The 23,223-nt window shown below is 48.0% G+C and overlaps 8 protein-coding genes across 8 annotated transcripts; 5 read left to right on the forward strand and 3 right to left on the reverse strand.

Annotated features, from left to right (window-relative positions):
- Positions 1–1,465: 1,465 nt before the first annotated feature.
- Positions 1,466–2,098, reverse strand: ACHE_31414A (hemerythrin domain-containing protein; the record flags this gene model as incomplete). Its single annotated transcript, XM_043278140.1, has 3 exons — positions 1,466–1,894; positions 1,982–2,001; positions 2,053–2,098. The coding sequence occupies 3 exons, from the start codon at positions 2,096–2,098 to the stop codon at positions 1,466–1,468; spliced, it is 495 nt and encodes a 164-aa protein (XP_043135949.1).
- A 1,162-nt stretch (positions 2,099–3,260) lies between these two features.
- Positions 3,261–3,719, forward strand: ACHE_31415S (uncharacterized protein; the record flags this gene model as incomplete). Its single annotated transcript, XM_043278141.1, has 1 exon — positions 3,261–3,719. One exon carries the CDS (start codon positions 3,261–3,263, stop codon positions 3,717–3,719), a length of 459 nt encoding a protein of 152 aa, XP_043135950.1.
- A 5,351-nt stretch (positions 3,720–9,070) lies between these two features.
- ACHE_31416S (uncharacterized protein) lies at positions 9,071–10,541 on the forward strand (the record flags this gene model as incomplete). Its single annotated transcript, XM_043278143.1, has 2 exons — positions 9,071–9,892; positions 10,152–10,541. The coding sequence occupies 2 exons, from the start codon at positions 9,071–9,073 to the stop codon at positions 10,539–10,541; spliced, it is 1,212 nt and encodes a 403-aa protein (XP_043135951.1).
- A 175-nt stretch (positions 10,542–10,716) lies between these two features.
- On the forward strand, positions 10,717–10,926 carry ACHE_31417S (uncharacterized protein; the record flags this gene model as incomplete). Its single annotated transcript, XM_043278144.1, has 1 exon — positions 10,717–10,926. The coding sequence occupies one exon, from the start codon at positions 10,717–10,719 to the stop codon at positions 10,924–10,926; it is 210 nt and encodes a 69-aa protein (XP_043135952.1).
- A 242-nt stretch (positions 10,927–11,168) lies between these two features.
- Positions 11,169–14,681, reverse strand: ACHE_31418A (uncharacterized protein; the record flags this gene model as incomplete). Its single annotated transcript, XM_043278145.1, has 1 exon — positions 11,169–14,681. The coding sequence occupies one exon, from the start codon at positions 14,679–14,681 to the stop codon at positions 11,169–11,171; it is 3,513 nt and encodes a 1,170-aa protein (XP_043135953.1).
- A 406-nt stretch (positions 14,682–15,087) lies between these two features.
- ACHE_31419A (uncharacterized protein) lies at positions 15,088–16,251 on the reverse strand (the record flags this gene model as incomplete). The annotated part of the gene is made up of 1 exon (XM_043278146.1): positions 15,088–16,251. The coding sequence occupies one exon, from the start codon at positions 16,249–16,251 to the stop codon at positions 15,088–15,090; it is 1,164 nt and encodes a 387-aa protein (XP_043135954.1).
- Positions 16,252–16,736: 485 nt separating this feature from the next.
- ACHE_31420S (uncharacterized protein) lies at positions 16,737–17,465 on the forward strand (the record flags this gene model as incomplete). The annotated part of the gene is made up of 1 exon (XM_043278147.1): positions 16,737–17,465. One exon carries the CDS (start codon positions 16,737–16,739, stop codon positions 17,463–17,465), a length of 729 nt encoding a protein of 242 aa, XP_043135955.1.
- Positions 17,466–18,270: 805 nt separating this feature from the next.
- On the forward strand, positions 18,271–18,849 carry ACHE_31421S (uncharacterized protein; the record flags this gene model as incomplete). The annotated part of the gene is made up of 1 exon (XM_043278148.1): positions 18,271–18,849. One exon carries the CDS (start codon positions 18,271–18,273, stop codon positions 18,847–18,849), a length of 579 nt encoding a protein of 192 aa, XP_043135956.1.
- Between the last annotated feature and the right edge of the window lie 4,374 nt (positions 18,850–23,223).

A 23,223-nucleotide genomic window follows, 5' to 3' on the forward strand; every position in this document is an offset into this window, starting at 1 on the left:
GGTGAAATATCCCATAGATGGCTAGAGTACAGGGTGTTACGACGGCCGAAATGCCAAGGATGCCGGGTTGCTATACAAAACACAAGAAAGAGTGAGTCATACAGTATAACCCCTTTGCAGGCGGCAAGTTACCGCTCCATGCCTCGACATAATTCTATGTTATTCGGCTAGTAGGCAAAGAGACACGCTGGCACGGAAGCCGATAGGTTTGCCGTGTAGAGCTGTGGACGAATGAACCTTCCAAATGTTCTACGAAGTGTACAAGAACAGGGCATAATATTTGCAGCTTTCTAGATGACATGAATGAGATTCTGCCCTCCTGAAGATACAATCATAACCCAGAGAGAACAGTGATAGTTGCTGCTAAAGATAGCCCATCGATTTGAATTTTTCTAGAAAATAGACCCCGAAAGATCAATCCAGCGCTGTGATTGGGACCTTTTCGGTATCGGGTAATTGAGTCGGAGTCGGAGTAGGCTACATAGAATTCATGAAAAGCATGATCTGCTAGTCTTATTCTTTTCTTCGAACTGGTCAATTTTCCGATGGAAGGTAGGTACAACTCTGATGCCTCCCGAACTTCACTCTCGCTTATGAGACTGATTGATGTCGTTTTCAGATACTTCTACAACATTTACTGCTTTCCAAGGCCAAAGCTGGTAGTAATTCGCTAACCTGATACCTCGTTCTAATCGGTGGAAGGTTCTGGGCTGCAGAGTCGCTTTGGTAGTACAAAAACCTGGGGAGTGGAGACGATATATATTATTTCAGCCCGCATTACCAGCACAACAGGCCTTCTTGCTCTCCAGTGATCTGGGATCGCACCTGACTGGTGAAATGGGGCAGGTGATGCATATTTAGATCGATTTCTTAGGCCATATTATCCGGTGAACTGCCCCAAACTCGAGCTCTTAGACAGTATAGATATATGTGTTATGGGCTAAGCCCGTAGTGCTAATGACTAGCTATCATACAAAAGGTTTCATTGAAGAAGAGAAGAACGGATGTCCGATCGGACAGCCTTTTATATACAAAAGTACGTTATGCGGGGCAGGTAGTCAGATAACCACTCCGATCATTCCTCCGGATAACATATTATTTATTCTACAGGCGCAGCCTGTGACACTGCTATCCTTTCCCTCCGTCAATCTTGTTGTTAGCGTTGAAGGTAACGTACATACTTTGACGGGCTTGGAAATTTGCGAAGAGTTTAATTTCTAAGTTGGCAACGTACAATGGACAAAATAGAGAAGAGAAACAAACTTGCTGCTTGAGTATTTCTGTTCAAAGGATGTTGCCAAAACACGGTCTACTGTATCTGTTCAACACTCATATTTCACTATAGACAGATAGATGTACAAATAGATGGAGTGAAGCGGACTTTGAAATGGAGATTATCATTTAGAATGGTCAATTGTAAGCCACAACGCCCATTACATGCAGAAAATACATCGGGATAACTTTCTCATCGATACAAGAGGGCCATTTCATGTAAATTCCAATACTTCCTCATATTCTCCGCACCCAGGGCCATGACCTCGTCATTCAAATGTGCCCACAAAACACCACCAAAGTTATCCATCAAGGCTTTCATATGTGTCAGCTGTAGCTCTGTCTCGCCAGTACGACACTTGGTCACGTATGCTTTCAATTTCTCCAGTCCCTGATGAATCTCGTGATGCTGGCTGAGTAAGCTAAGCTCCTTGCGAAACTCTGGCATTCTCACGGCTAGTTCGGGGAAAAGGTGCCGCTCTTCGATTGTGTGATGCATAGTGAGTTGATAGCAGAACGACTTGGCGAGGCTGAGGAATGCGCGTATCGATTGGCCTCTGCGGCGCTTGTTCTCGGCGCAAGCGCTGTAAAGCTCGTTCCACATCCCACGAAAATTATTATGCTAGGGAGGACCAGTCAGTACCGTTACGTTGGCCAAGTTGAAAAGGGTTGCTAGATGAGCAAAGCTAATGGGATGGTAAAAACTTACGAACATGTCCATACGGTCTGCTAATCTGTTGTAAGCTTTGAATTCCGATGGAGTTAACTTGGGGGGCTCGCATTCAGTGTCTGCTCTATCAATTCCATTTTGTTGTATTAACACCATGCTGTATTCGTGTTAAGGAACCATGGGTAAAGAGCCGTTGGGTAGTATGTTACGTGGGCGATGTAAAAGTATATAAGAGTGATTTCGAAATAGGGCTTCTGGGCTATTAGAAGCTAATTACTTGCACCACTGTGTCATTATGTATTTGTTATAGTACAATTCAAACAAAGGGAGGAATGAGGTTCGCCGTGGAATGAATCAACCGATGATTACTATCGGTCGTCATGACCAATATGCGACCTCTCCCCATTCAATCGGAGCTCGGGTCGCAAACTTCCGCTGACTAAACGTTTTTCCCCATCCCGGGGGCCGACTCCATGTCACAACCTGGCTTCTCTCGTATCGTACCTAGGGTTCTAGTTAGTTATATTTCGAGACTGGACACTTACCCTAAGCGTCTTCCAAGTAATCGTATGCTCAATGCCCCTCCGGGTCCGGTTCGGTATGTCGTATGCGTTGATGGGTATATCGCCCCCTCCAGGCTCCGTAAGATAATCAACAAATAGAAACGATAAAGGTAACGAATAGAGAAACAAGGCCAACCGAGTACGTATACTGGGTTGTTGGTTAAGTGCGGACGAGTCAGAAACTAGAAGGTAACCAATGCTTGATTAACTAGATTGATCGCGAAGAGCTAAGCTAAGTACATGAATGAGCGTCCTTATATATCTTTCCTCCATATACTATCCTTCTACCTTCAAGAGGTATATCCAGAGTATAGCCAATCAGTGCGTCGTACTTCATATACTCAGCGGTATACTTTTCCAAGTAGTCAGGACGGTATACAGTCACGTGATATGGTCGCTGATTATCATCCCGATCCCGGTTTTCCGTGCGACTATCCTAGTCCTTCCTGCGCCATTCTCTCATGAACTGATATCCAATGATTCTGTCTTGACCCCATACCATCACATGAGGCTGATACATTGGGTTCTGTAACATTACCTCCCCCTCTTTCAGGCTTTCGTCCTCGAAAGTCATAAAGCTGTGGCATCCCTCAGGTAAGCGCCTGGCTGCCCAACTTCCTTTTTCTTTCCTGTCATGGTCCATCATGTCAAGTCGTGTTTCTAACCGCTTAACTCAGTATCAACGAATTGTTCGCAACGGTTGTGTTGTTCCCAATCCTTGTTCCTTCTGTCTTGAACGCGGTTTCGCTTGTATTATGGAATCCAAGAGTCGGAATTGTGCTTCTTGTACCCGTCATGGTCGGAAGTGTGAAAAACGATTTCATAGCGATAAGGAGTGGCGTGATCTTAATCGCGAGCAAGATCGTATTGAAAAAGAGATTCATGAGGCAGAGGAAGCTTCTGCCAAAATATTTGCGAAATTAATGCGTCTTCGTCGTCAACAGCAATTTCTCAAGGAGCGTGGTGGTCGTATGTTGGAGCATGATTCTAATCTTATGGAGCGGTTGGATGAGGAGGATCCCTTGAGTGCTGAGGATCTCCAAGAGCTTGAGCGTCTTGCTGATGAGCAAGAGGCTGCTCAACTTGCTGCTGTGTCAAACGATCCTAGTTTGACTCAGATGATGAATTCTCCTTCCTTCTGGGAGAACTTCGATTCTGCTGTCGCTGGTGGTATTCCTTCACCAGTTGGTGGCAACCAGTCAAGTTCGCGATAGGCTCCCATGTGTTCTCAGAGGTATTGTACCCTTTCCATTTGATCAGGTAACATGGTCGTCCATTGACTTGTCAGTAATCCAGAATTTGTTCAACTTCATATTCATTATCGTCGCTTTCGATTTCGATGTTTTCTGTTGGTATGGCGTTTTTCGGTGCTGGTTCCAGTAGTGAAATGTGGAATACTGGATGTATGCGCTTCATTGATTTCGGTAGTTTCAAGCGATAATTCACTGGTCCTGTTTTTTCTTCAATGGTGAAAGGTCCAATCTTCTGATGATCGAGCTTTTGACTTGGTCGTTTCATTTTGATATTTCTGCGGAGCAGGAATACTTTCTCCCCCCTCTTCAAGGTAGGTCCCTCTCCATGGTGCTTGTCGTAATATATAGCCGCTTGTAGGTTCATGAAGTCAATGTCTCTTGACAGTTGGTGGTGTAAGTTCTTCAGCTTTTGGACTGTCTCATTTGCTGTTTCTGATGTGGACTCTTGTGGTCGTGGTTTCTCATATAGCACTGGGTGGTATCCATAATTGGCGTAAAATGGCGTTACTTTGAGTGTTGAGTGTTCTGCGTTGTTGTATGCAAACTGTGCCATGGGTAGGAATCTAACCCAATCATCTTGTTCATAGTTGATGTAGTGCCGTAAGTATTGCTCAATTGTTTGGTTGGTTCGTTCAGTTTGACCATTTGCTTGTGGGTGGTAGGCTGTGGTAAGGCGGTGCTCTATACCCATCAAGTTTGTGAGTGTCGTCCAGAATTTTGAAGTGAACAGCTTGTCTCTGTCTGATGTGATCTTCTGAGGCATTCCATGGTTGGTAATGACATGCTTCAGGAATATCTGTGCCATATCTGCTGCGGTCATGGTTCCTTTGGCTGGTACCAAATGGATATATTTGGTCATTCAGTCTGTGATGACTGTGATGGAGTCATATCCTTGTGATATTGGTAACTGTGTGATGAAGTCGATGGTAACCCATTCCCATGGATGTGTTGGAGCATCCGGGGATTGCATTTTTCCGTAGGGTTGATGTCTTGCTGCCTTATCTTGAATGCAAGTTTCACAGTTCTTCACATATTCTTGAACAATTTTTCGTGTGTTTGGGAAGTAGTAGTTTCTCATGATTTGTTCGGCTGTTTTCTCTGTTCCCAAATGTCCGTGGAGTGGAGTGTCATGGTGCATGCTGATGATCTCATTTCTCATGCTCTTTGGCACATAGATGAGATTGTGCAAGTACACTAATCCATTGTCATCAGTGGTCAATTTGTCGTTTTCTGCTGAGTTTTCAATCATATCCTGGATCATTTTATCTTTTTGTGTTTCTTCAACAATTTTTCTTTCCAAAGGTTCATTCAAGGTGTGCATTGTCACTGCTAACACCTGGTGGTTGTAGCTGATGGTTCTGTCTTCGTTGGTTTTCAATATCGCTGGGTTAATCGTTCGGTCTTTGATCTCATAGTCTGGTCGTCGACTGAGTGCATCTGCTTGTCCATTCTCATTTCCTTTGCAGTGGATGATCTTGAAGTCATATTGCGATAGTATTTCAGCCCATCTGGCCTGTCTTCAGGTCAACTCTTTAGTTGTCGTGAAGAAGGTCAGGTTCTTGTGATCTGTTTTCACAAGTACAGTGTGTTGTGCTCCTTCCAAATATACTCTCCAAGTCTTGAATGCTACCACTATAGCTAGCAATTCTTTGTCATGGATGTTGTAGTTCAACTCTGCTTGAACTAGTTTTCTTGAGTGGAATGCAACGGCTCGTGGTTTTTCATCTGGTCCTGGTTGAGTCATTCTCATACCGATGGCGTAGTCTGATGCATCTGTTTCAATTGTGGTTTCCTTTTCTGGGTCGAACTGCACAAGTGCTGGTGCAGATACAATTCTTTCTGTAACGGGCTAGGCCCGAAAGGCACCTCGAACCATAAATGGTTCTCGATTGAAGTATTCACAAGAGCGTGCCGAAGTCAGGTGATCGTAGATCACCTGATCACGAGTATATATAAATCCACCGCCAGCGTGTCTTTCTTTCTTTCTTTCCTTTCCCCAACGAGTTCTTTTGTACATATCTATATATTAGATAGCAAGGCTTCGGCCCATTACACTTTCCTTGGCTTGTTGAAACGCTTGTCATTGTTCTGGTCCCCATTGGAACTCTTGTCCCTTTTTCAACAATTTGAACAGTGGCGTCATGAATTGTGAGTAGTCCTTCAAGAATCATCGGTAGTAGTTCACAAGTCCTGTAAACTGCTGAACTTCCTTGGTGTTCTTCAGTTCTGGCCAATCCAAGATTGCTTGAACTTTGTTCTTATCCATCTGTATTCCCTCTGTAGTGATCCAGTGTCCTAAGAACTCAGTTTCCTGAACATGGAATTCACACTTCTTCAACTTCAATCGTAGCTTTGCTTCCTCAAGTTTTTGCAGTACTTTCTTGACATGCTGCACATGTTCTTCAAAGGTGCTGGAGAAGACCAAGATGTCGTCAAGGTAGACTATCACAAAGATGTCGAGATATACTCCAAGTACATCATAGATGAATCATTGAAATGATGCTGGTGCGTTGGTAAGCCCAAATGGCATGACCAAATATTCATAATGTCCATATTTCGTTCTGATGGTTGTTTTCCATTCTTCTCCTCTGGCGATCCGTAGTCGATTGTAGGCGTCTACAAGGTCAAATTTGGTGAACCATTTTGCTCCTCTGATTCAGTCTTGCATTTCATCAACTTGTGGTAATGGATGTCGATCCTTGATGGTGATGGCGTTGAGTGGTTGATAATCTGCGCATAGTCATAGACTTCCATCCTTTTTTGGTACAAATAGGACTCCGTGCCCTGCTGGTGATGTTGATGGTCTGATGAATCCTTTCGCCAATTGTTCTTTGATATATTCCTGTAGTATTTTCAATTCTCGTTCTGACATCAGGTAAATCTTTTTGCATGTCGGTGTCTTCCCTTCCATAAGGGGTATGTGATGATCGTGTGGTCCGTGGTCTGGTAGTTCAGGTCGTTCGGGCTGCTTGAACAAGTGCTGAAACTCAATATACTCCTGTGGAATCTGTGGTTCCTGAGTCGTTGCTGCTAGCTCCTTATGGTCAATCCATTCCCATGAGCTTAGCTCTGAGTCTGATGCTTCTTGGTTGCTATCAACTCTTCCTGAGCGATACTCCTCAATCGATGCTGATCTCTTGGATGTATCCTCATCCATCAAGTATTCGCAATACTTCTGGGTCGTGTCCGGTGCCCATCCGGGTAAATTCATCAGCCAATGTCGTTCTGAGGCCCTGGTGGCTGCTAATACAATGTTCGTCGCTGTGTCGTTCATTTCTCTGTTATTCAACCCACCTCTCAGTTGCTTCATGTATCTACCAGGTCTCCTGCCTGTAGATTGTGGTGAGGTCCCGGCCTCCCGTTGACTCGGTCCTTTTGTTGTTCTTGGGCAATCGCAATTCACAAAGTTCATTTGTCCAGTTTTCCAGTTGATTTCCGGGTTGTGATTCCTGAGCCATGGAATCCCCAACACTATATTGTATTGTCCCAGCGGTGTCACGTCGAAATTGATCCTTTCTTCATGTTCCGCTACAGCCATAGGGACAAATCCCAATTCGACTGTCAAGTGACTTCCCAAATTTTCACCATTCAGTCCTGAGATAGGTTCTGGCTGCGCCTTCTCAATTCCTAAGATCCCCAACTGTCGCTGGAATCTAGGGTCCATGTAATTTCCAGTAGCTCCTGAGTCAACCATCACTCTGGCTAGTTGATTGAGAACTGGTGTCGTAAACTTCAAGTGGTATCCTCGCTGTGTCGCTGATAGGCTTGCTTGCCATCTTGGTTGCCGTAGACGTCGTGAACTTGGGTAGTAATCCTTGATCTCAAAGTGAACTATGCAGTCATCTTCATAACATGCAGTCCAGTGCATACTTGAATGCTCTGGATGCAGTAGATATCCTCTGCATGCACAGTTCCAATCCCAACAAGGACAACTGTCATTGTATTTCTTAGGTCGTTCTGGAAAATAATGCGCCATTTTCTTTCGATCATAGTGTTCTCCACATACATGGCTATAACATACAATCCAAGGTAATTGGTTATGCTTTGGGTGCTCTCGATAGTGCACACAGTCACACCAATCGTATTTGCACGAGCTGTGGATGGGGCCTCGTAGTCGTTTGGTCGTGATGTCTCGTAAGTATCCCCATAGTTCTCCATTGTTCTGTCCACAGTAGTGGCATGTGTATGGGTGTTGGTCGCATTTCCGTAGGTGTTCATCCCAAGTTTCGTTCGTTCGTTCCCAACTTTTCAGGTTCTGATGTGGGCAGTAGGTGTTCAATTCATTGAATAGTTCCTTCAATCCTTTAGAGAGCCTCTTGGGGTTCTCCTGGAGTGAAATAACTATATCATCAATGAAGTACGCGGCAACGTCGGTATTCGTTTCTTCATCGGCTTTTCGTTGTTCCGTATATCGCTTGGACCATAGCTGTTGCTTCGAAATAGGGCTATACACACTGGACTTTGTGTATCCCTCATTATCTTCTGCCAGACTCTGTTCTTCTTGTTCATCATTTTCGGGAGTTGCGTTCTGAGGTGTCTCCGGTATCTCATGGAGTTCCTCCACGTTGGGATCGTGGCCATTCCACTGAGCACCGTACTCTTCGTCAAGGAAATCATTAACTGGCCAATCTTGGTTGGGCAGTTCGCTGAGTGATTTCTCCTGAACTGGCTCATTGATGGCTTTTTCGGACCCATCCGTCCTTATATGGGCTTTGTCACTTCCGCTGTCAGATCCCACCATCCGTTCTTTGGGCCAATATTCATCTTCACTTGAACTCATGATTTCATCAATCTCCTCCGGTGTGAGGGTCGTCTGTTCTTCCATCAACCTCCTCAATGGGCTCAGGTTGGGTACTATCATAGTTCTGGGTCTCCATGGTCCTCCATGCTCATCTGAAGCCTCTTGCATGTGCCATCCAGAATCGTTCGTTGCTCTATACCCTAGTGCGTCACCGATCCAGGGCCCGATCGGTTTTCTCTAATCCTCATTGGTCCGTTCGTCCCGTCTCCGGTCCCACCCCTTCGTCCCGTCCGTCCGTCGATCCGTCGATCTCGATCTGTTTGTCCGGTTATTAAGACGCTGCGAGCTCCCCTTCTCTTCTTTCCCTTTTTCCTTCCTGTCCCCGATATATAGATATAGATATAGATATATATATATATATATCTATAGATATTATACACATCCACATCCACATCCACAAACCCATACCCATACCCATACCCATACACATAAACGGTGAGTGCTCATCGAACCCAATCGAACACCGGCAACAACCTGAAAAGAAAGAAGGAAGGACCGAGAACGAAAGAGGATGGACCTCTTCCTCTACAACGACACCCATCGCCTGTGGATCTGTGGTCCCTGTGGATTCGCCGTGCGGCCCGCCCATCTCGCCGCCCACCTGGCCAACCGCCATCCCAAGCATCCCTCCGCGGCCACCCCGGCCCTCCGCCGGGCCGCCTGTGCCCTGATGCTCAAGCGGCCCTGCTGGGACCCCGCGCGGGAGCCTGACCGTCCGGTCCCGCCGCCCCCGGCCCCGGGGAGTCCGCCGGTCCCGGGGCTCCCCGTCCACCCGGGCTATCGCTGCCCCCACCCCGACTGTGCCTACATCGTGTGCAATCCTGAGAGCCTCCTGCGGCACCGGACCCGGATCCATGCGGACCGTCGACCCCGGGGCCGACAGCCCCCGGCCAGCCAGGTGTCCCCGCTGCCCCTGTATCGGACCGTCAGCTGTCAGCGCTTCTTCCCCTCCGGTGCCGGCAGCGGTTTCTTCCAGGTCACCCCACCCGCGCACACGGAGCGGGCCCGCCAGGCGGCCACCATGGGTGAGGTGGAGTTCATCCGGAGGCAGGTGGCCGGGGCCCTCGCCGAGGACGCGGCGGCGGCGGAGGCCGGGGCCCAGCAGGTGCCGGACCCGGATGCCAAAGCGCCCACCGAGATATCCCCCTGGCTGGAGCTCACCCGGTGGCCCGAGTTCCTGCATGGGCATGCCTTCACAGCGGTAGCCCCGCTGGCTGCACCACCGGATCCCACAGCTGAGCCCCTTCTGACAGTGTTCAGCGCCAGCGTCGAGCGGCTGATCGAGGCGGCCTACCAGTCCATCAAGACGCGGCGGATCAACGAGTTTGACCAGGTGAGTCGGCAAGCAAGCGAGAAATATATATATATTGGCACTCCCACACCACATGCACTCCCACACCACATGCACGCACGTGCACACCCATATGCCATATGCATGTAGAGAGGGAGATATATATATATATATATATATGTGCGTGTGCATGTGTGTGTGTATACTATGTATATCGATCTATATCTCTCCGTCTGTACATCGATTTGTATGGATGATAATATCCAACGGATGGCTAACCCTGTTCAATCCGGTCCACCAGATCCGAATCAACAGCTTCCTGCAACGGCCACGGGTGTGGGACCGGCCCATCCTGATCCAGCTCCGGCCCTCCACCTACCGGGCCTACCGGCAGGTCTGGCAGCGGCTGATCTGCTTCGCCTACCGCACCAGCCGCCCCAATGCAGCCGTGCAGCTCGGCCACCAGCTCACCACTGCACAGCTGGCGGCCCTGGACCGGATGGAGACGGCGGCAGCGGAGCTGCTGTCATTGCCCTCGCCACCACTCTGCACACCCGGGCCCGGGGCGGCGGATCATCCACCATGGACCACAGGAGGGGGCCCATGGGTCGTCATCCAGACGCCCCGTGGGGGATCGGGATCGGGACCCGGAGGGGGACCGGAGGACCGAGCGGCGCCATGCAGCATATGAGCAACTGGACCATGCCTGCCTGGACCTGTCCATCGCGCTGCTGGACCACCCACTGAAAGGGGATCTCTTTGAGAGTGCGGTGGTGGCCTTCCTGGCAGTGTTGGGGGTGGATGTGGAGAAACAGACCTTCCGGGACCCCTACGCGTTCACCAGCTCCCTGTCCGGGCTGATCAAGATGGCCCAGATGCTGGTGGCGCAGCGCGCGGTGCAGATGGCGGACCATGGTCAGGTTGAGCACCCGGCAGATGCCCTGGAGGCCATGCGGGAGCGGTTCCTCCTCCCGGGGGTGGCTGCCCCCTTCAACTGGCTCACACGGGCTGCGCACGTTTGGCAAGCGCATCCAGAACACCACCACCAGTCTGGGATATATCTACTGGAGCGATGACCAGCAGACCCTGAGCTACAAGGAACTGCATGTAATGGGCCGAAGCCTTGCTATCTAATATATAGATATGTACAAAAGAACTCGTTGGGGAAAGGAAAGAAAGAAAGAAAGAAAGACACGCTGGCGGTGGATTTATATACTCGTGATCAGGTGATCTACGATCACCTGACTTCGGCACGCTCTTGTGAATAGCTTCAATCGAGAACCATTTATGGTTCGAGGTGCCTTTCGGGCCTAGCCCGTTACATTACCCCCCTTCCTCGTCGCCTCCGCGATCGCCCCCCGGCGTGGGGTGGCTCATTTGGTATACTCAAGGCCGATTGGACAACAATCCCATTCATCGTTTTGTAGGTTTCCCAGTCATCCAATGCTATGGTATCCTCCATGTTCCTCGCATCGTTCCATTCCGGTTCCTGCCAGCCAATGTATTTGACTAAAAACTCATGTCTTTCGCCTCGTCCCCACCGTCGAAAACGCTCATCTAGTATTCGTTCGACCATATATTCTTCATTCCCATTGATCATTTCTGCAGGAGGTTGGTAGTCATCTTTCCGTTGGCTAGGGAAGGGATCCATTGCCGCTGGGCGGAGGAGCGCTGTATGAAACACGTTGTGGATTGTGCCTGGTGTGTTGAGGCGGTAGGCGTGGGATCCAATCTTTTCCAACACAGTAAATTTTGCCTGCCTGCTTCCCAGTTTCTTGCTAGGGCGTTCTGTTTGTATATTGCGCAGGTCAAGCCAGACTTTCTGCCCAACCTGGTATTCAGGGGCGACATCTCTTTGACGATTGGCATAGTCTTCTTGTTTCTGTTGGGCGACAGCCAGTTCTGTTGTGGCGATGTCAAGAGCTCCCCTTAGCTTGGCTGCAATTCGTTCACCTCGTTCACGCATGGTGCCCAGGTCTGGTGCTGAAAGGTTGATTTCAACATCCTCTTCTAACTGAAAGGGATCGACGTGGTAGCCGTGGTCAAGGAAGAATGGACTGACACCTGTGGAGGCAGCATCCCGGCTGCATATTGCAAGCTGTGCCATTGGTAGCAATGACGCCCAGTTCGATTGTGTGTGATCACAGAATGAGCGCAAGAATAGTTCAATAGTAGCATTCATTCGCTCAGTTTGGCCATCGGTTTCAGCGTGGTAGGCAGTTGATAATTGTCGTTTGATCCCCAGTAGCTCACAAAAACGCTTCCACATCTCATTGGTGAATTGTCTTCCTCTGTCTGATACAATACTGGCTGGAATGCCATGATAGCCAATGAAACTCTGAATAAGCTTCTGTGCTACTGTGTAGGTGTCGATCTTCTCACAGGGTATGGGGATGACACCTTTTCCAAGGCGATCGACAATAACCATGATGTTTTCATAACCATTTGAGATTGGTAACTTCTCGATGAAGTCAATTGCAATATATCTCCATTTTCGGTCTGGAATTGGTAGAGGCTTCAGTAGGCCTTGTCGGCGGTCTCTCCATACATTGTTGGCACTGCATTTGTCACAGTTCCGTACAAATCGTCTGACATCCTCAGAGATTGCAGGCCAGTAGACCCTTCGTGCCAGGATAGCATACATTGCGCTCCTCCCTGGATGGCCTGTAAGTACTGAGTCATGTGTTTCTTGTAGCAACCTTGTCCTCAGAGATTCAATGTCAGGGACCCATCGCCGGCCTCGGTAGCACAAGCGGTTGTTCGGTTCAATAGAGCATTCTGAGATTGAGGCTTTGATCCCCAGTTCACGTGGGAATTGATGTGCTCCTACTTGCACTGCTTCTCGTATACGACCATACTTTTCATCTAGTGGCTCTACCCGAGCCCAATGTTCATCAAGAGTCATATCCAGTAGCTCTTCCAACGATGGTCGCTCACTATTGAGATTGGTAGGTTCGTTCGCCTGTTCATATCCTTGAGGTGCGCTTGGCTCACTGTTATAGGGCTCCATGCCGACTGGTGCTAGAAGGATCCGGGACACATTAATAGGATGGGGTTCTTCAACTAGTCCTCTTTTGCTGCTTCCTTCCACTGGTCCGTCCTTGAGGATCTCAGGATCGAATAGTCGTTGTTCGCGATGCTTTAGCCGTTCATCACCCAATACAGGAACATCCTGCTCTCGTCGAGACAGTGCATCAGGGCGCCCTGCAAGCTTCCCTGGTCGGTAATGAAGTGTGAAGTTGTATCGGCTCAATAGATCTGCCCATCTCATCTGTCTCTCATTCAGTCGTCTCATGGTAGTAAAATAACGGAGATTGCGATGGTCTGTCAGTATCTGGAAATTTACCACTGATATGAGCTCTGATTCCCACTCTTTCAATGCATTGATGATCGCCAAAAGTTCCTTGTCATGAATCTGGTAGTTGCACTCTGCAGGAGTGTTTTTCTTGGAAAAGTACGCGCAAGGTCGTAATACACCATCATCATCATACTGTGAAAGTACGCCACCAGTGGCCCACCCTGATGAGTCAGTCTCGACGACAGTCTCGCGGTCTGGATCAAATTGCATGAGGATTGGTGCCGTTGTAAACATCCTTTTTAACTGTTGGAAGCTTTCCTTGCATTTATCATCCCACACAAAGGGTTTATCTTTTTGAGTCAACGCTGTTAGTGGAGTTGTAAGTTCAGAATAGTTTCGGATGAAACGTCTGTAGAAGTTCGCGAATCCCAAAAATGACCTGACACCTTTCACAGTGGTAGGGGCAGCCCAGTTCATGATTGCTTCAACCTTTGCTGGATCCATGCTGACACCTTTTCCTGCCTCAATAATGAATCCTAAATATTTTGTTGACTTCACTTCAAATTCGCATTTATCAATATCAATCTGTAAGCCAGCCTCTTGGAGACGGCCTAATACTTTGCAGACATGCTCTTGATGCTCTGACAATGTTCCATCCGTAAATATCAAGATGTCGTCAAGGTAAGCAGAAGCAAATTCATCTAGGAAATCTCGTAGGACCCAATTAACATAGCGTTGGAAGGTGCTCGGTGCATTGGCTAGTCCAAATGGTGTTACAAGCCATTCAAACAGCCCAAATCGAGTTCGGAATGCGGTCAACCATTCATCGCCGGCAGCGACACGAATCTTGTGAAAAGCAGCAATAACATCCAACTTGGTGAACCATTTTGCTTTCCCAATTCTTTCCAATGTTTCATTAATTAGTGGTAGGGGGTAGCGGTCCTTCTTTGTAATGGCGTTCAGTGCTCGGTAGTCAACACAAAATCGCAAGCCTCCACCAGGTTTCTTGACAAGCAATACAGGTGCTGCAGCAGGCGAATTGCTAACACGTATGAAGTTCTTTTCCAACAACTCTGTCAATGTCTTCCGTAGCACAAGCAGTTCATCCCTTGACATATTATAAAGGGGGCCCCATGGAGGTTCAGGGGTCGTTCCATCAGCGTTCTTATTGAGTTCAATCTTATGGTCGATATTTGGTCCTCGATATGGTGGTTGCTTGTCAGCTTCCTTCCGGTCAAATACTGATAGGAATTTATGGTAATGAGGTGGTAGTTTGGTGCGGGGGTCTGTCAGCAATTTGGGTCGTAATGCTTTCTCAATGTCCTTTAAACTTGCGGCGAAAATCTGTACGCTGCTGTCCTTTTTCTTTTGTCGGTTCCATAGTGCAAAAGCGTTCGCCCCGATGGGCTGGATATCCATTTGTGGTTGATCTTCCATGCTGCTAACAACAATGCCATTTGTGAAGCGCAATTTCGGACCATTCGGGTCGATAAACACTTGTTGGTCGTCTATCCATGCAAGGCCTAAAATCATGTCGAGTCCCCTACCCAGTTTAGGAACAACATACAGCCATGCAGTGTTTTGGTGGTTTCCCCCACGTTCAATGAGATTTTCGCTACCTCCCTTATACAATCATCCGTTGGGCCCTTGTAGTCGTCGATAGTTCGTGGTTTGATGGTTACACGCTCCAGTTGATGTTTTCGGGTAAAATTCTCAGAAACCATACCATATGTAGTACAACCGGTGTCCACTAACGTTCTGCTGACCTGTTCTCCATTGACTAATGCGGATACTCTGAATTCAGGTCTGTCAAACTTGACTCTTTTTCGGAAGTCGTTCCACTCCTTCTGAAGGTCTATCTGAGCTGCTGGGGCCGGTCGCCATGTAGGTAGATCCATCAACTGCTGGTGGTGCTCCTGCAAGAGACTTTTTGCAGGAGCTATTCTTTTCCCAGCTTGGGTTGTTCCCTCAACTGCTCTTCTTCATCTTCAAGTTCCGGCCCATGAATGTGTGAGCGAGCCATGCGGGTACTGTTCCTAGGACTGTCGTAGGGGCAATGGGAGATAAAATGCGTGGAGTCACCACAACGAAGGCAACGTCGTTCTTGTCTGCGGCGTTCCATTTCTTCTCGTGATACATGCTTAGCCACGCGTCGAGGTTGGCTGCGTGCAGAAGTTGTTGTTGTGGGTTCCCAGTCCATATCTTGGGGTGGAGAGGAAGCACGGGTGGTATTCACAGGGTGAGCTGGAGAAGTTGAGGTGGTATGCTTATTGTTCCGTGAGTACCGCAATTGGTTCTTCTCCATCCGGTCCGCAATCTGCTGTAGCTGGCGGCAATAGTCTTCAAATCCATTTTTCTTTTCAACAGTTTCAAGGCGTGTGTTCATCTCACGGTTTAATGCATTGTCTAGGTAGGACCTTTTTGTGTTTTCAGGCCAGTTATGGCCATCAGCTTCCATGAGTAGTCGGTTGAACTCAGTGAGAAAGACTGTGAAGGGCTTGTTGTTCTGTTTCAAGCTTGCAAGGTCTCGTACAGCCTTCTCCTCCAGATTCCGGTCCAGAAAGATGAAGTCCATTTGATCAAGCATTCCGTCCAGCTGGCTCTCAGTAGCTCCTTTCTTAGCAAACCGCTCCATCCAGGGCAGCACCTGCATAGCAGCCCCATCTGTTAGACGGCCAAAAGCATACCACATACGATCATAGGCATTGCCCAAGGCTTCTTTATCGACCTCAAGTTTAGCGCGCAGCTTGCTTCGAAACGGACGGTAGAGACTTCGGTTTCGACCATCAAAGACTTCTGGGTCTGTCAGCTTGGGTCGAGGTCTCCTAACAGGGTCCGCCATTGGTTGGGGGGCTATCTCTTCAATAGTCGGTTGTGGCAAGGGCTCTCTGGGTGGGCTCGTCAACTCTTCTTTGAGACGACGAAGATCTTCAATCCGCCGTTCTTCCATTTGTTGCAGTTGTCGTTGAAGTCCTGCAATAACTGCGACAAGATCTTGTGGGACAGGAGTGGTGGTCCCTCCTGAGTGTATATTGTCTCCCATGTTGCCGTCGGTTTGGTCGTTTGACTCGTGGTCGCTGATTTCCGCTGAAAATGTGGTCATATGACTGACTTGACTATTGATTTGTTTGTAAATAGCTCAACTATCCGTGAATTTCGATGTCTGATATCCGATGTCCAATGTATCCAGTTATCCGGTATGTCCAATCGTTCAATGTGTCCAGTGTGTCCAGTGTTTCCAGTGTGTCCAGTGTGTCCAGTGTGTCCAGTGTGCGATGTACGATCCGTTGCGCGTTCAATCCGATGCGTAATCCGTTGTTCAATAAATAAGTAGATAGATGAGGGCGAACGAGTTCTAATGTAATGGGCCGAAGCCTTGCTATCTAATATATAGATATGTACAAAAGAACTCGTTGGGGAAAGGAAAGAAAGAAAGAAAGAAAGACACGCTGGCGGTGGATTTATATACTCGTGATCAGGTGATCTACGATCACCTGACTTCGGCACGCTCTTGTGAATAGCTTCAATCGAGAACCATTTATGGTTCGAGGTGCCTTTCGGGCCTAGCCCGTTACACTGCACCTGACCATGGCGGGCCTGCGGGGCTTCGTGCGCACCCAGGTGGAGCTGGCCCAGGTGGAGCTGGAGGGGCTGTTCCTGCTGCATGAGGAGGAGACCCGGGAGGCGGTGGTGCCGCGCCTGGCCCTGGTGGAGCTGGCAGACGACCCGACCAACAACCGGCGTGGATGGAACTTCCTGCAGGACCACCGCACCCGTGCAGCGCTGCCCACCACAGGAGAGCAATGGCTGATGGACCGGGTGGTGGCCACCGACTGGCTGCGGGCTGAGTGGGTGGGGGTGCGGCCGCATGACCACCAGGTGATGTGGCACACCACCGTGGTGGATGCCTACCTGGGACAGGTGGACCAGTTCCTGGAGCGGCTGCTCCTGCTGATGCACCTGACTGCTGGGCAGCCGGCGCGGGCCACTGAGCTGCTGGGGATCCGACACAGCAACACTGTGTGTGGCCAGCATCGCAATCTCTTCATCGAGCATGGGGTGGTCAGTCTGGTGACGGCATACCACAAGGGATACAGCATGACAGGGTCCACCAAGATCATCCATCGCTACCTCCCGGCGGAGGTCAGTGAGCTTGTGGTGTACTATCTATGGCTGATCCTGCCCTTTGCACGGGCAGTGCAGGCCCTGGCCCATGGCACCCGGCAGGCACGCTCCCCCCTTCCTGTGGCCACGGGGCCCCAATCTGGCAGCGGGGGCATGGGACAGTGGCCGGCTGCGGGGGGTGCTCCAGCGTGAGGCCCACATACATCTGTGTCACAACCTGGCTTCTCTCGTGTCGTACCTAGGGTTCTAGTTAGTTGTATTTCGAGACTGAACACTTACCTTAAGTGTTCCCAAGTAGTCGTATGCTCAATGCCCCTTCGGGTCCGATTCGGTATGTCGTATGCGTTGATGGGTATGTCGCCCCCTCCAGGCTCCGTAGTTCAATAGTCGTTGATGGGTATATCGCCCCCTCCAGGCTCCGTAAGATAATCAACAAGTAGGAACGGTAAAGGTAACGAGTAGAGAAACAAGGCCAACCGAGTACGTATACTGGGTTGTTGGTTAAGTGCGGACGAGTCAGAAACTAGAAGGTAACCAATGCTGTAAGACTTGAATTGATCGCGAAGAACTAAGCTAGGTACATGAATGAATGTCCTTATATACCTTTCCTAGTCCAATGGTAGATTCTCCGTTCCTACCATGCTACCTCCTTCTGTCCTGTAATATCCATTCCCTGATAGATTGGTAGCATTCCCTCTTTGTCCTATCTACCATATTGGTATATTGGTAGAATTCCTCCGTCGTCCTTTCTACCGTGGTCACGTGATGCTTGGGTGTATATCTTCCTCATCATAATCCTTGTTCTTTCTGCATGGTCTTTTTGCCCAATGATTCTGCCTTGACTCCCCGCATTGTCACGTGAGGCTGATGCAGTGAGATCTGTAACATTACCTCCCCCTCTTTCAGGCTTTCGTCCTCGAGAGCCATAAGAACTGCGGCATTCCCGTCGGTGAGTGTTTTGTTTTTCTGTTTTTCTTTTCCTCATGCTTCGTTTATCATGCCCAAATCAAACCCTCGTCGTGATCGTCTGGCTGATAAAATAGATAAGGAAGGTTTCTTTTCTCCTCCTTGTCTCCGTTGTTCCGAAATGAGTGCTTCCAATATGTCTTGTGAATGTAAACGAATCTCGTCAAATCGAAAATGCAATAATTGTGTGCGTTCTGGCGTCAAGTGTGAACGTGATTTTCATAATGAACGAAAATGGCAAAATTTGGAGCGTGATCGAATGAGATTAGCCGCCGACCTCGAAGATGCGGAGCGTTCAAATGATGAGGCACTGGCGCGTCTTTCCGAGACGTCTGCCAAATTGGCCCGGTTGCGGAAACATAAACGGTTTCTTGAGGCTCGAAATAAGGCTATGTTAGAGAATGACGTGGCTCTTCTTGAGGAGTTGGATTCTCAAGTTTCCTGGCCTGTTGCTGAGACCGCTTCTCTGGATGCTCAGCTTGCTGCGGTGACAGATGATCCTAGTCTGTCTCAGATGATGAATTCTCCTTCCTTTTGGGAGAACTTCGACTCTGCTGTCGCTGGTGGTATTCCTTCACCAACTGGTGGCAACCAGTCAAGTTCGCAATAGGTTCCCATGTGTTCTCAGAGGTATCGTACCCTTTCCATTTGATCAGGTAACATGGTCGTCCATTGACTTGTCGGTAATCCAGAATTCGTTCAACTTCATATTCATCATCATCGCTTTCGATTTCGATATTTTCTGTTGGCATGGCGTTTTTCGGTGCTGGTTCCAATAGCGAGATGTGAAATACTGGATGTATGCGCTTCATTGATTTCGGTAGTTTCAAGCGGTAATTCACTGGTCCTGTTTTTCCTTCAATGGTGAAAGGTCCAATCTTCTGGTGATCGAGCTTTTGACTTGGTCGTTTCGTTTTGATATTTCTGCGGAGCAGGAATACTTTCTCCCCCTCTTCAAGGTAGGTCCCTCTCCATGGTGCTTGTCGTAATATATAGCCGCTCGTAGGTTCATGAAGTCAATGTCTCTTGACAGTTGGTGGTGTAAGTTCTTCAGCTTTTGGACTGTCTCATTTGCTGCTTCTGATGTGGACTCTTGTGGTCGTGGTTTCTCATATAGCACTGGGTGGTATCCATAATTGGCGTAAAATGGCGTTACTTTGAGCGTTGAGTGCTCTGCATTGTTGTATGCAAACTGTGCCATGGGTAGGAATTTAACCCAATCATCTTGTTCATAATTGATGTAATGCCGTAGGTATTGCTCAATCGTTTGGTTGGTTCGTTCAGTTTGACCATTTGCTTGTGGGTGGTAGGCTGTGGTGAGGCGGTGTTCTATACCCATCAAGTTTGTGAGTGTTGTCCAGAATTTTGAAGTGAACAGCTTGTCTCTGTCTGATGTGATCTTTTGAGGCATTCCGTGGTTGGTAATAACATGCTTCAGGAATATTTGTGCCATATCTGCTGCGGTCATGGTTCCTTTGGCTGGTACCAAATGGATATATTTGGTCATTCGGTCTGTGATGACTGTAATCGAGTCATATCCTTGTGATGTCGGTAACTGTGTGATGAAGTCGATGGTAACCCATTCCCATGGATGTGTTGGAGCATCCGGGGATTGCATTTTTCCGTAGGGTTGATGTCTTGCTGCCTTATCTCGAATGCAAGTTTCACAGTTCTTCACATATTCTTGAACAACTTTTCGCGTGTTTGGGAAGTAGTAGTTTCTCATAATTTGTTCAGCTGTTTTCTCTGTTCCCAAATGTCCGTGGAGTGGAGTGTCATGGTGCATGCTGATGATCTCATTTCTCATGCTTTTTGGCACATAGATGAGATTGTGCAAGTACACTAATCCATTGTTATCTGTGGTCAATTTGTCATTTTCTGCTGAGTTTTCAATCATATCCTGGATCATTTTGTCTTTTTGTGTTTCTTCAATGATTTTCTTTTCCAAAGGTTCGTTTGAGATATGCATCGTTGCTGCTAACACCTGGTGGTTGTAGCTGATGGTTCCATCTTCGTTGGTTTTCAATATCGCTGGGTTGATCGTTCTGTCCTTGATCTCATAGTCTGGTCGTCGACTGAGTGCGTCTGCTTGTCCATTCTCATTTCCTTTGCAGTGGATGATTTTGAAGTCATATTGCGATAGTACTTCAGCCCATCTGGCCTGTCTTCGGGTCAACTCTTTGGTTGTTGTGAAGAAGGTCAGGTTCTTGTGATCTGTCTTCACAAGTACAGTGTGTTGTGCTCCTTCCAAATAAACTCTCCAAGTCTTGAATGCTACCACTATAGCTAGCAATTCTTTATCATGGATGTCATAGTTCAATTCCGCTTGAACTAGTTTTCGTGAGTGGAATGCAACAGCTCGTGGTTTTCCATCTGGTCCTGGTTGAGTCATTCTCATACCAATGGCGTAGTCTGATGCATCTGTTTCAATCGTGGTTTCCTTCTCTGGGTCGAACTGCACAAGTGCTGGTGCAGATACAATTCTTTCCTTGGCTTGTTGAAACGCTTGTTGTTGTTCTGGTCCCCATTGAAATTCTTGTCCCTTTTTCAACAATTTGAACAGTGGCGTCATGAATTGTGAGTAGTCCTTCAAGAATCGTCGGTAGTAGTTCACAAGTCCTGTAAACTGCTGAACTTCCTTGGTGTTCTTCAGTTCTGGCCAATCCAAGATTGCTTGAACTTTGTTCTTATCCATCTGGATTCCCTCTGTAGTGATCCAGTGTCCTAAGAACTCAGTCTCCTGAACATGGAATTCGCACTTCTTCAACTTCAATCGTAGCTTCGCTTCCTCAAGTTTTTGCAGTACTTTCTTGACATGCTGCACATGTTCTTCAAAGGTGCTGGAGAAGACCAAGATGTCGTCAAGGTAGACTATCACGAAGATGTCAAGATATACTCCAAGTACATCATAAATGAATCGTTGAAATGATGCTGGTGCGTTGGTAAGCCCAAATGGCATGACCAAATATTCATAATGTCCATATTTCGTTCTGATGGTCGTTTTCCATTCTTCTCCTCTGGCGATCCGTAGTCGATTGTAGGCGTCTACAATGTCGAATTTTGTAAACCATTTTGCTCCTCTGATTCGGTCTTGCATTTCATCAACTCGTGGTAATGGATGTCGATCCTTGATGGTGATGGCGTTGAGTGGTCGATAATCTGCACATAGTCGTAGGCTTCCATCCTTTTTCGGTACAAATAGGACTCCGTGCCCTGCTGGTGATGTTGATGGTCTGATGAATCCTTTCGCCAATTGTTCTTCAATATATTCCCGTAGTATTCTTGATTCTCGTTCTGACATCGGGTAAATCTTCTTGCATGTCGGTGTCTTCCCTTCCATAAGGGGTATGCGATGATCGTGTGGTCCATGGTCTGGTAGTTCAGGTCGTTCAGGCTGCTTGAACAAGTGCTGAAACTCAATATACTCCTGTGGAATCTGTGGTTCCTGAGTCGTTGCTGCTAGCTCCTTATGGTCAATCCATTCCCATGAGCCTAGCTCTGAGTCTGATGCTTCTTGGTTGCTATCAACTCTTTCTGAGCGATATTCCTCAATCGGCGCTGATCTCTTGGATATATCCTCATCCATCAAATATTCGCAATACTTCTGGGTCGTGTCCGGTGCCCATCCGGGTAAATTCATCAGCCAATGTCGTTCTGAGGCCCTGGTGGCTGCTAAAACAATATTCGTCGCTGTGTCATTCGTTTCTCTGTTATTCATTCTCAACCCACCTCTCGGTTGCTTCACGTATCTACCAGGTCTCCTGCCTGTAGATCGTGGTGAGGTCCCGGCCTCCCGTTGACTCGGTCCTTTCATTGTTCTTGGGCAATCGCAATTTGCAAAGTTCATTTGTCCAGTTTTCCAGTTGATTTCCGGGTTGTGATTCCTGAGCCATGGAATCCCCAACACTATATCGTATTGTCCCAGCGGTGTCACGTCGAAATTGATCCTTTCTTCATGATCCGCTACAGCCATAGGGACAAATCCCGATTCGACCGTCAGGTGGCTTCCCAAATTCTCACCATTCAGTCCTGAGATAGGCTCTGGCTGCGCCTTCTCAATTCCTAAGATCCCCAATTGTCGCTGGAATCTAGGATCCATGTAATTTCCAGTAGCTCCTGAGTCAACCATCACTCTGGCTAGTTGATTGAGAACTGGTGTCGTAAACTTCAAGTGGTATCCTCGCTGTGTCGCTGATAGGCTTGCTTGCCATCTTGGTTGCCGTAGACGTCGTGGACTTGGGTAGTAATCCTTGGGTTCGAAGTGAACTATGCAGTCATCTTCATAACATGCAGTCCAGTGCATACTTGAATGCTCTGGGTGCAATAGATATCCCCTGCATGCACAGTTCCAATCCCAACAAGGACAACTGTCATTGTATTTCCTAGGTCGTTCTGGGAAATAATGCGCCATTTTCTTTCGATCGTAATGTTCTCCACAGGCGTGACTATAACACACAATCCAAGGTAATTGGTTGTGCTTTGGGTGCTCTCGATAGTGCACGCAATCACACCAATCATACTTGCATGAGCTGTGGATGGGGCCTCGTAGTCGTTTGGTCGTGATGTCCCGTAGGTATCCCCATAGTTCTCCGTTGTTCTGTCCACAGTGGTGGCATGTGTATGGGTGCTGGTCGCATTGCTGTAGGTGTTCTTCCCAAGTTTCGTTCGTTCGTTCCCAACATTTCAAGTTCTGATGTGGGCAGTATGTAATCAATTCATTGAATAGTTCCTTCAATCCTTTAGAGAGCCTCTTGGGGTTCTCCTGAAGTGAGATAACAACATCATCAATGAAGTACGCGGCAACGTCGGTATTCGTTTCTTCGTCGGCTTTTCGTTGTTCCGTATACCGTTTGGACCATAGCTGTTGCTTCAAAATAGGGCTATACACACTGGACTTCGTGTATCCCTCATTATCTTCTGCCAGACTCTGTTCTTCTTGTTCATCATTTTCGGGAGTTGCGTTCTGAGGTGTCTCCGGTATCTC

This window comes from Aspergillus chevalieri, chromosome 3 (genome assembly GCF_016861735.1).
Source record: "Aspergillus chevalieri M1 DNA, chromosome 3, nearly complete sequence".
Taxonomy (NCBI): Eukaryota; Fungi; Ascomycota; class Eurotiomycetes; order Eurotiales; family Aspergillaceae; genus Aspergillus; species Aspergillus chevalieri.